The following is a 12,242-nucleotide window of genomic DNA, read 5'->3' as shown; positions in this document are numbered from 1 at the left end:
TGTTTATGCGCGAATTGAAAAGAGTGTCTATCAGTAGCTGTGACCATGGCGATTATAGTACAAGGATATATAGTCTCCGCTCGGTTTGGGAGCGGCTACTCTGGAGCGATTAGTGAACACAACGTAGGTAATACAATTTTAATATCAAGCCTTATCTACTATGGATGTAGTGGAACGAAGATGGATAGAGTGGAACGAAGAAACACTAAAAACGTAAGAAGCCTTTCTCCACAGTATTTCATTCCGACATCTTTATGTAAGGTATGTCAGCATTTTGAACAATGACGATGGTGGCGAAGAAGGTTGCGAAGACGGCGTCGGTGGCCGTCGCACCACCTCAACGTGGTGTGCGGATGGCAAACGAGCTAGGACTTTCGACGCAGATGTGTCTCGCTCAGCCGTAAGCTAAGCGGCAAATAAGCACGTAGGTACACTATAAGAACAGAACTGTAAAAACGGAAGGAGTACACCATTTCGTGACACATATGCAGCTGCGTTATTTGTCACAAAACCAGCTCCCGTGGCGTAGTGGTTAAGATGGTCGCTTTCCACGCCGAGACTGGGAGGTGACACGGGTTCGAATCCTGTCACCGGCTGCGCTGTTTGAGTCCCTGGGTTTTCCGAAGACTTTCCAGACGAATGTCGGCACACTTCCCCCTGAAGTCGGCCCAGGACGCCCACTAACCTCCCCTGTCCCCCATTCCTCCCTGCCTTTCGTGTGCCCACGTCTGGACGCCGCTCATAGCCACAGTTGCTTCGCGGCGCTAACGCGGAATTAAAAAAATAATTGTCACAAACAGACGTATGTCCCGGGCTTTCCACAAATTGGGAATGATACCGGTATAATTTTGTGCAACCATTGGCCCTCATCGTGTTATGTGGTGAAGTTCTGTTTTTTTAGGAGTGTGACTGAAGTGAACGGAGAGGCGCTCCTCTGGAATTAGCGAATTACAGGAATGACGATAATTTATAATTGGGTGTTTACGTCGCGAGACAACTGAGACCATGAGCAACGCCACAGCCGTCGGTCTGTGGATTGCTTTTGCCCACCTGAGGGTTCTTTCACGTGCGATGAAAGCTCATCACACGGCACCCCGTATTTAACGTCCCTTGCGGAAGACGGCGTGTCTAAGCAACTTGTACCCTGCCACCAAGTTGCTGGCGTCCTCGGCCGGGTTCCAACCCGCGATCTCGGGATCAGAAGGCGAACACGCTACCGACTGAGCCACCGAGGCCGCTAATGACGATAGTGCGGACGTAATAAAGACAGAGCGATAATTTGGTCATCTGAAACTAGGTCACTTTGAAAATATAACCTGATACAGCGAGTGAGTGGGACTTCTATCATACAGCTGGCGCAACGCCCTTGGCCGTATCGCAATTTATCTGCCACAGATGAGACGCGGATCAGGTTTGCTCTTTCAAGAAGAACGACATTGGAGATTGCAGTGACGAAACTTGTTTATACTGTGACGACACAGCATCACAATGTGACTTCAACCCGACGAAGATAGTGTGGAACCAGGAGAGCCACTTGAAAGGCACACTCGCGAAAGTGGAGTGTTAGGGACGAACGGGGCAGCACGACAGAACATGTAGAGATCAACGATCAGATAGGTTATACATACTCCAATATCCGGGGACTCCTGTACTCCGGAGAGATATCGACAAAAAAGTAACGTTATAGTTATCACCTCTGATTCGAAGAGAGAGGTGCTATGCAGTGAAGTTCTTTTCATCTTCTTACTCTTCTTCTTCTTTTGTGTGTGTGTGTCATGACATCTAACCGTTTAAGCCCCTTAGCCCATTTGGTAAATCATCACATGGAGGCCTACAACGCGTTTCGCCACTTTTTCTGGCCGTAGTGCTATTGCGTTAATTCTTTTGGCATTTAGAAAACCCTTCGATATGGCAGCCATTCCATTGCTTTTCACTAAGTTCAATTGCGTTGACCGTTGAGGTCGGATGTCTATATGCTCTTGCGCGTGACAGCGATCTATGCTTTTGCATAACAGTTTGCATGCGATTGCATAAAAGTCGAGTACAAGTCATTCTACGCTTTTTGTGTGAGAAGCCCAAAGCTTTGGGGGATGCGAATTGGGTGGGCTCGTCCTGAGGGCCATGACTGTGTTTAAAATGTACTCCTCGTTGCCATAGGGGAGGCAGAGAGGCGGACTAAAAGTGCTGCAATAAATTGTCGTCAGGGGGCCACTTCGGACTCGTGAAACACATTCAGTACAAGCTTAAAGTGCCTGTACTGTTTTTCTTTTTTTTTTGTACCGGAGAGGCCTCGTCACGAAATTGCAAGTAATTTAAAATGCTCATACTTCAGAAGCTATTCACCACATCGCAGCCAGTGATGTGGCGTCGTATAGATAACCGATAAAAGTTTCACGTGATAATGCGTGCGTCACCGGCAATGGCGCGAGGGTGGTATGTTGCGCAATTCAGGGCACGAATGCCGTCAGTCGCCCAACAATCACCGCACGTGGCACATGTACCCGTCTGTCTCAGCAAAGGAGGTGTTAAACGATTTGCCTTCACCAGCTCCAACCGTGCGTGTACATAACAAATAAAATCCGCATTTGAAAGTTGTACATGAACAACAACACTTTAATTTCGTGATGATGAATGGGGAGTTTCATCGCAGGGGCGATACTCTACCCCATTGCCGGTGGTGATGTGAAGAATGAAATAATGAGCCCCTTCATAAGGATCGAAGTCCTATGGTGTCCAAAAAAGTCGAAAGAGCTTTGAGGGCAGAGCGTTGGTGAGTGGTGGTACATAAAATCGTGCTACGAAGTGTGAATTTTCTGACAATGTCGGCATCAGACGAAAGAAAACGTGTCCTACAGGAAAGAGAGTACTCTAGAGAGTGTAACAATGTGCCACTCATTGCTGCAGAACGTTCTAGACAGAGAAAGAAAAAGGAAGCCGTCCGCGCTAACAGCGACATTACGTCACCGCGAGGCCATCGACGTCGGGCGTACAGGTACCAACAAGTTACGATGGGTGTTCAAGTCAAACCGGGGCTTTTCATTTTTCGCAAAAGTAAAATGAACTTATAGGCGACAAATTAGTTTTATTTTTCAACGTAATCTCGAGCTGCACTAATGCACTTGTCCCAGCGTTTCACGAAGGCTTAGATGCCAGTAGGGTAGAAATCGTTCCCGTAGCGTAGCAGCCATGATCGGACCGCATTCTTGACCTCGTCGTCGCAGCTGAAGTGGCGGCCCCCAAGGAACGCCTTCAGTGGCCCGAAGAGATGGAAATCGCTGGAGGCGAGGTCTGGGCTGTAAGGGGGATGTGGCAGCAACTCCCAGCCAAGTTCCTGTAAGGTGCGTGTCGTGGGATGCGCGGTATGCAGGCGTGCATTGTCCTGGAGGAGGACTCCTTTGGCGATGAGGCCCGGCCGCTTGTGCTTCAGCGGCTTATGCACATCCCTGGGAACCTGGTAGTAATATGCACTATTGATGGTGGTACCACTGGGCAGAAAATCAACATGAACAACGCCAGCCTTGTACCAGAAAACCGTGGCCATGACCTTACCCGCAGACGGGGTGCTTCGGAACTTCTTGGGAGCTGGCGAGCCCGGATGCCTCCACTGTTTTGATGCGCGTTTAGACTCAGGAGTGATATGGTGCACCCACTTGTCATCGCACGTGATGATCCGATCAAGGAACGGCTGTCCTTCAGTGTCGAAACGGTACCTTAGCTCTTGGAAGATTTCCAGTCTTCTCTGTCGGTCAAACACGAAGAGCTGCCTCGGGACCCAACGGCGGCACTAGCTTTCCGAAACTGGAGGTGTTCATGAATCATAGTGTTCAACGTTCCCACAGAAAGGTCCGTCTTTCGAGCCAGTTTGAGACATGTTATCCGTCGGTCCTTGAGGATCAGGCGCTCCACAAGTTGGGTGTTCTCAGGACCTCTGACGCTGGGCTCTGAGCCGTCCGGGCCGGGATCGTCCTGCACTGATGTACGGCCGTCTCGGAACCGTTTACGCCCGTCTTCTGTGAATTTCAGATGACTTTACGCCTTCATTCACGAGAAACTTCATGACAATTCGCTGTTCGATGTGCGCGCTCACCTCGTTGTCGGCCATCTTGTCCAGCACGTGTCTTCTGTTTTGAAAAAACTTTGGACCACCACATGGCGAACGCGGAGGCCTGTCGCGTGTGAAAATGACGAAAAAGAAGTAGCGCGAGCCATTTGTACACCCAGGAAACAGAAAGTCCCAGTTTGACTTGAACACCCCTCGTATAGTTACTTCAACCATCGCGGATAACAGGTCCGTAGCTCTTCGTCAAAGCACAACGGCTGTGAGTCCGAGCACACCTACCGTCATCATTTTTTTCTCATATTTTTGTAGAATGTCAATTTTGAGGAAAAATAACGACCACGTTGACGTCTGTCGTTCCCGTTCACTTCCATCGATGGAGTAAGTGCGGGGTTTTATGGGGGAGGAGGTGTGCCGCAGGCCACCTTGTAGGATCAAACGTCTCCTTTTTTCTGAATATGAATATAAAATTATACGTTTTTAAAGTGTGATGAAGCGTGCATGACAGTCTGGTACAATGTTATGGACACACCCCACCCAACCACCCACTTTACATAATGCGCGTTATGGTGTTACAGAAGCTGAAGATCTGTGCACACCATTGTCAGAAAAGAGCTGGGCTGTGCTCATAGAAGGCAAGGGAAGTCCCAACGATCAGAGGAGCGGCCACTTCGCCTTTCGCTTCCAAGCAGCCCAAGCTAGTACAACGACCATCTTGCAGAGTCCAGTACCCTACGTACCCGAGGACTGGCATCATGTCGCTGCGATCTACGACGGGGCGACCACGACATTGTTCGTTAATGGAGCACAGGTGCGTAGAGTGCAACAGTCCGTTTGGCACGACAATGAAACTTGATGAACCTTTCTGTACTTCTGAAAATTAGTGATACTTTACAACGAAGGGTATTCTCATTCTGGCGATAAGGATTCCGGAGGGCATAGAACCTGCCGCTGCCCTTCACGCACAAAGCTTCATGACGTATTATAGCCAGGGCAACACAGCCTAGCGCCGTCGATATTGCGATGTCTGATTGCGATGACGAATAGACGAGTTCGGAAAATCCCAGAGTGCTTAGCACCGCTTTGAACTGTAGGAGTTTACTAATACCAAAGAAACAGGTGGCCTCCAAACTGTTCCGATTTCTCCCCTACCGGTCCATTGTCCACGACATATCAAAGTCAGCGAAAGCGAAATGTGAAGGATTATTCTTCGTTCCTCCGCTCTGCAAGCGCCCATGATTCAATGCGTGCGCAAAGAGTACTGGGATTTTCGGAACTCGTCTATTCTCACGACGCACTGACGGGTGTGTCACTGTGGGGAGCATGGTGTACCGGTCATCGCGGTCGGTTATACGAATGCTGCATTCACAGCCATTTTCCGGCTGACTACATACGTATAAGCGTCGTGCCTTTCTACCAATGTACGCAGAATACGGGAAATGAGACATTTCGATTTCGACATAAAATACAATGTTGGATAACCGCTTGACGTGGCAACGCTGATACGAACGTGTGTGCCCGCTTTCTTACGTTGGATGCACACATGTAAAATCTATACATTAAAATATCTTAATTCACTTCTCGGATACACAGGTAGCGGTTTCCAGGGAACAATATGGAAGCACTTTCCGCAGAGCCACTGGCTCGTGCCGCACCCTGTCCATTGGTGGCGGGCGGCACACATACTACAGGGGCCTTGTAGACAACGTTCGCCTGTGGAACATTACGCTCACGCAGAGCCAGATTCAGGAGGACATGTCCCGCGCTGGTTCAGCTCTCAAACCGCTCTTGGACGAAAGATTCGACACATTGGACCAATGGGACTGGTCAGGACAGTCACCAAGGGCTGTACTGGTCCCAAATCCATCAAGGTCTGAAGGAGCCCAAGTTCAAATTCCACCGTGTGGGTACACCGTCTGTGACTCCCCCGACGTCGTTCGCAGCTATGAGCATAACTGGGGTCTACGCCTTCCGAAGAAGATAAGGTGAGCGGTCTTCGTCGCTCTACTGTGATATTGCAATGGGACGAGTGGCATTTCATGAGCAAGAAATGCCAGTTGCTCAAAGAAACACTGGATCAAGGATTCCGAACAAGCACTGCGGCGGTGCCTTGGTCACAATAATTTTTTCCACTGTCGCGGATTACGATGCTCGCAATAGTGGCAGTAATAGCTATCAGAATAATTAAACCTCGTGTGTTAGAAGTCAAGGCTAACTCTGCTGGTCGCGACACTGTGACAGATACCTGGTAGTGAACATGAAGAATTCTGATGGTTCCAACCCCACAGTAACGGAGGAGCAGGTACAGAGGCAACACACTGCTCTCAACGCCGCTTTCGCACCGTATAACATAACTTGGAATCTTACGCAGGTATGGCGACAAGTAGGCTGCCGACCTAAGTTGGGCGAAAGTAAAATAGTGTTTATGCCGCAGGTATCCGTGATGAACAGTTCCTTACGTCACCGACTCATTACGTTGGGATGCTCAGCGTCCAAGCTGGGTGACGGTGCATGTGACTCTGAATGTCAGGTCAGTGCTACAAAAAATTTTGTGACCAACTGAGGACTTTGTGTGACATTATATGTTCGAAATACGATGGTATGTCCCAAATGTGCTGTGTTGGCAGACATGGAGTACGTGACCATAGACTGTGATATGTATTGTCAAACGAGAGGGGCGCCACGAGACCGGATGAATAGCATCACTGAGGTACCGTTCATATTGGCATCGGTTCTGAGTCCCTGACCCAATATCCTGCAGCAGCGTCACGCACATGTCGCCACACTGGGGAGACAGACCTTACGTGTAACATCACGGTACCGTTACCATTACCGTCACGCAGTGCCTTCCTCCACGAAATTTCTAGGGGACACTGGTCTCCTTTACTCTCTTTAAAGGAACGGTCGCACTCGTTCCAGTCGATTCCGAAACGGGGTCATTTTATTTCCCGATGACCAATGACGACGGTATCGAATATCCCACGTGAAACATTGGCATCGTTCGAGTGCTATTTTATGGAATACATGACAAGAGCAGATGCCGGATATTGAGAGTATCGCGGAACTCCCTCTCTAGAAAAACGAGAGGACGTCATTCTCGACGCCAAGGTCCAATCAGAGCACGGCCTTGAGCAAAGGGATGACGCGGCCGCGCCAAGCAGACGAAACTCGCGGAGTCTAAGTACAGTATTTCTCATCTGTGCGCCGCCCTCTCACTACGTTAGGGAGTGACGTCACGCTGATGTCGTTGCTGCCGGAGCCTCCGCATGCAGCTGCGAAAGCAGCGCAGATCTTTAAAATTCGTTTACGAAAATATAGAAGCAACTTTCGGACGAAAAAAAAATTGCCAAGTAAATTGTCGGCTGATGCGTCCCACAGTCATATACAGGGTGCTTTTTTTATTCGTTACAGATTTTTTATTAAAAAACTAGCAGAGCAAAATAGATGCCGTTTTTGCAGTTGAGTAATATGGCCAGGTGAACATTCTCTCGAAGAACGCATGTAACTACAAGATCCCTCGTTACTTAAAATTCTCTTAAAATTACTTAAACTCTCTAATTTGGGGATTTTGCGCAAAAGCGAGTTAGCAGATCTGGAGATATTCCTCGCTGAAAACCATTCCCTGTTCAAAAAAACCCTTAAACGCGCACGTGTGTTGAAATATCTATCGCTGAATTTCGCTATGCAAATAGGCCGAAACAAGAACTACGCACTTTTCAAGCGCAGAAAGAGCGACAGGCAATCCACGTGAGAGGGCCACGTGCTTTGGAGCAATGGAGCTGATTGGTGTAGGAGCCAATCTGTTGCCCAGATAGACCGCTCTCCGACCCAGATACGGCGAAGGTCGCTTCATTTCTGCGCTCCAAAAATGCGTAGTTCCTGTCTCGGCTCATTTACATAGCGCAATTCAGCGATGGACATTTCAACACACGTGCGTGTTTAAGTGGTCTTTAAACATGGGGTGGCTTTCAACGAGGAATATCTCCCGTCCTGCTGCATCGCTTTTGTGCGAAATCCCCTAATTAAAGGGTTATTTAATGAATTTTATGCAATTTGTGGTCTTGCAATTAGATACTTTCTACGAGGGAATGTTCGCCCGACCATGATATAACTCAAGTGCGAAAACGGCATATATTTTGCTCTGCTAGTTTTTTAATAAAAATTCTGTAACGAATAAAAAAAACACCCTGTTCAATGGGTTTCCGTATGCGACAGTTTCTTTAAGACTCATTCTTTCTGGGCTCATCCTGTGACTTTTATGCAATTGTGCACTGACATTATCTGGTCATGAGGGCTTCATGTCATGCCAAGGACAAGGATACGTCACGCATAATTCAATCACCTCACCATTTCATGGCTCCATACTAAGCAATATTCCTCTGCGTAGTGAGGTACAAATGAAGTGGCAAATTTCCTCGCTCACCGTCACTACGTGTATTTATTGTCTTATTGCATTGGAACATGAGTTCAGTTTTGTTCTTGCAGATGATACAGAATGATGCTGGGGATTGTGACCTTACGCAGCCGGAGTGTGAAGTGGAGTCCATCGGTGACAGTCGTTGCCAGCCTGAGTGCAACCGTGCACTGTACGCGTGGGATGGAGGCGATTGCTGCTTAGAGGGTCTCCCAGCTGAGCTATGCCTCGACCCATCTTCTTTACAAAGGTGACGAGGCAAGCGTTATTTTGGTGGAAAGCGTTTCCAGCTGAAACAGTCGTAAAAGCCAAGGAGTTGAATACGTAGTCGAAACATTAAATAGTCTAGGCATCAATACAAGTACGCTAGACGCAATTGATGAATGGACTATTCCATAATGTTTGATCATTTATGAAGACGACTCAGCGCGTTTAGAACAGACTTGCTGCTGCATTTCTCGCTCCGGTCTCGGGTATACCCAGAGCCTAGCGCGCACTAGGCTTTGGGGATTCCTGAGGAATTCCGTTTACTATGGTAACAGACAACGTCTCGGCTTCGCAGCGACGGGCCTTTGTTTCGGCTGCGGCGAGCGATGCGACGCACATCCCATCATCATGGTCCGCGAGCCCGATCGGCGAAATCATTCCCCGAACACTGAGTCGTGATAACCGACATAAATTAGTGCTTCAGGACACGAGCCAGCGACTGGACATGTGTCGTGATTTCTTGGGCGTCATAACAGATTTTATAAACTTCGTATCTCCTCTCCAAAGCGCCTGCATGCGTTCCAAGAGTGTGAACAAGAAGGCGAAAACGCGAACCTCCGAAAATTTTGCCCAACACGCTGGACGCTCAAGACTTCCTCCCTGCGATCGGTTGTTCAGAATTGCAGTCGACCGATGACATTTCTTGATGATATTCCATCAGGAGAACGAAACGAAGCCAGAGCGAAAGCAAGTGGGTTCGCGAAGGTATACGTATATTATTAAGGTTCGAGACTTTTTTACGCTCAGGCTCCTGACCCTCGTGCTCTCGAGACTAGAGACCGTGAGCTCTGCTTTACAGAAACCGGGAAGGGGGGGATGATATGTTTAATAGAGTAAAAAAAAAAAAAGATATGCCTGGGAAGGCCTGGAAATTTCAGCCAGGCTATTGCCAGATTGCAATTAAAAAAAAAAAGAAACTGGAAATAAACAAAAAGAAAGAAGAAGAACGAAAGGAGAGGAAAGAAGAAAGAAAAACAGTGCAGTACAGGCACGAAAGAAAGTCCAGTCACAGGGCAGACGCAAGGCTCGTGTCTTTCAAGAAACGGAGCAGGGCTGTGGTGACGGCCCACTGAGTAGGCCGAAGGACGGGACCAAGGAGGGTGGCCATGGACATTCTGTTGCAGCCCAGCTGTATTAGACGCGATGGAGGGCTTGCCGTTGGGGAATGTGCTGCTGACAGTGCAGAAGACAATGAGGAATGTCGGCCACCTCGCCACAGCTGGAACACAAGGGGGAGCTTGATTGGCGCATTTTGTAAAATTGCAATGGGGTGTGGGCAACGTTGGAATTGAGATTTGACCAAGCAGTACACAAATAGTGGAAAATGTCAAAGGGAGTATTATTGAACTTTGGCACAGCGTCTCGCGCTTCTGGAACTACACGCAAACGGAAGGGAAGAAGTTAGACAATAGAGAGTTTTAGTACATCGAACGCTATCGCCTTTGCATACATAAGGAATAGCGTTGGTGGTCCTGCGCATTGCGTGAAGCTCTCTCTCTGTTATGGGGGTGTGCAGAAGCAGCAACGCTATACCTTACGTACGCAAAGCCGATAGCGTACGTTGTATTAAACCTTTCTATTGAAGACTCATGCGTACCGTTTTCAAGATAAAAAGCCGCGGAGATATGATGAGTGATCGGACACGCGCGTTCGAGTCAGCGGGAGACATGTATCGACAGCGCTACCACGAGGTAGTCGACACCGTGCAATCATCGGTAGTTTATAGACGCCCACCAGCTATGTGGCAGCATATGGCACACATTAAGAGCTTCGTCACAGGGAGAAGCAACAGCACGTACATGTCTAATTTTTGCGGTGCAAGTTTTGATGCGGGACGTCTTGAGTTACACCGGGACATGGCGATTGGTATTGCCCTTGAAAACATTTCAAAATGTTGTAGAACTCTTCTCTGGTGATGACGGCAGCCATATGAGAGACCTTTTACTAGAAATGACAGGACTTCTAAAAATCGCACGGACCATTCCACTGACGTCGCGCCGGTCTGAAAGGTGGTTCTCCTGCCTCCGTCGCATCAAAACATATTTGAGATTATCAATGTCCCAAGCCGGTCGGTGCACGGCCACAAAGAGCTCGCCCGCAAATGAACCTTAATGCCATTGCAAACGATTTCATAGGCTAGTCCGCAGTGCGAAGGAACACATTTTTCACCAAGGCGTCGCAGTTGTTCCCAATCTCATTTCGTTTCACTCGTGATTTCAGTGTATAAATTGTGAGACGCACATGCAACAGTCTCTAGTCATTCTAGGGACAGTTGCTACATTCTACCTACATCAATTACATCTGTTGTTTGTTGCCCATGTCAATGAGACACAGATCACTGCGAGTTTTGGAATGAGTGTACTCAAAGCGCGTAACAAAAATACTAGACAACGTGTCCAATAAATTTTCCATTTCAAAGTGTATAGATTTGTGCAGTTTCCCTTTCTTTTCTGAATAACGCGTCCTGGAGTAGCCAGTCCCGTAAGTAACATCTCCATTTTTTTCTTTTACAAATCAAATCCAATCAAATTTTTGCCCGCGCAGTAACTAGAAATTCCGCGCACGGTACAAGTAAAGGCGTAAAAGTCGCTCCGCAAGAGGTAAGTCTGGTGACGCCCCGACGGTGCCGTATATTCACGCATAACATAGAGGAGCTCATCGGGAAAAACTTGCTCTCGTCATCCCCACCCCCCCCTTAACACATACATACACACTTTGCGTTAGCCCTTGGACTGAAGCCCGCTGCGCCCCTTCCTCCCGGCAAAATGAAAACTCGGCGCCTATGAACATGAGCGATCTAGTAGACTGTGAAAGTACAGATTTTTTTTTTCTTCGCAGGTCATACCTGGAAGTTGAAGAGTACAAAAAATATTTGGCATTCAACAACTCCCAGCATATCAACGTCCTCTTTGCACAATGGTCAGATAAGGGCATAATAGGCATCACAACCTTTCCATGGGACAAAAGTGTCTTCACAGTGCATGGTACGTAGATTGTTTGTTAGTTTTCTTCACAAGTGCTAGTAGACTTTTTTTTTCTTACTTACCATTTACCATCAGAACGATGGGGGAGCCGAGACAAAAAGCTGGAAGCTTGAGAAACGTCTCGGCACACTACAATCAGGGCATCTGGGCAAGACATGTAACACTTATACAAACTCCAAAGAAAAAACGATCAAGACATAATTTACAAATGCACGCTTACCACAATTGAAGGATGCCTACAGTAGTACCGCAGTTAAAACCAATACAATAATTACTGATATCAAAAGAGCATGCTATATGCAACAGATAGGCAATCAGAATTGCAGATGCAACGCGTGCAGTTAGGAGTAAATATGCAATTAGAACAGCCTAATATTAGTTTCAAAGGTAATGTTTTCAGAACAGCCTTAGTTAGAAAAACCTCATATCAGTTTCAAAAAGTAATGTTTTCAGCTCTCTGAAGGACACGCTACAGATGTCAATACTATGTAGATGAATGGCATTCAAAAGACGGGGAACT

At 47.7% G+C, this 12,242-nt stretch overlaps 1 protein-coding gene across 3 annotated transcripts in view; it reads left to right on the top strand.

The window, feature by feature from the left end:
• The window catches only part of LOC135385448 (pappalysin-1-like), a 36,855-nt gene that overhangs the window by 6,191 nt on the left and 18,422 nt on the right, over positions 1–12,242 (top strand). For all 3 annotated transcript variants that reach the window (XM_064614764.1, XM_064614763.1, XM_064614765.1), the window contains exons 3-8: positions 4,636–4,868; positions 5,651–6,042; positions 6,299–6,428; positions 6,492–6,587; positions 8,543–8,721; positions 11,577–11,722. In XM_064614764.1, the coding sequence (XP_064470834.1) occupies positions 4,636–4,868; positions 5,651–6,042; positions 6,299–6,428; positions 6,492–6,587; positions 8,543–8,721; positions 11,577–11,722 (1,176 nt within the window). The remainder of the gene's footprint in view (positions 1–4,635; positions 4,869–5,650; positions 6,043–6,298; positions 6,429–6,491; positions 6,588–8,542; positions 8,722–11,576; positions 11,723–12,242) is intronic.

This window comes from Ornithodoros turicata, chromosome 2 (genome assembly GCF_037126465.1).
Source record: "Ornithodoros turicata isolate Travis chromosome 2, ASM3712646v1, whole genome shotgun sequence".
Lineage (NCBI taxonomy): Eukaryota > Metazoa > Arthropoda > Arachnida > Ixodida > Argasidae > Ornithodoros > Ornithodoros turicata.
The sequence above is the reverse complement of the archived record's forward strand: the minus strand, read 5'-3'. Positions and strand labels throughout refer to the sequence as shown.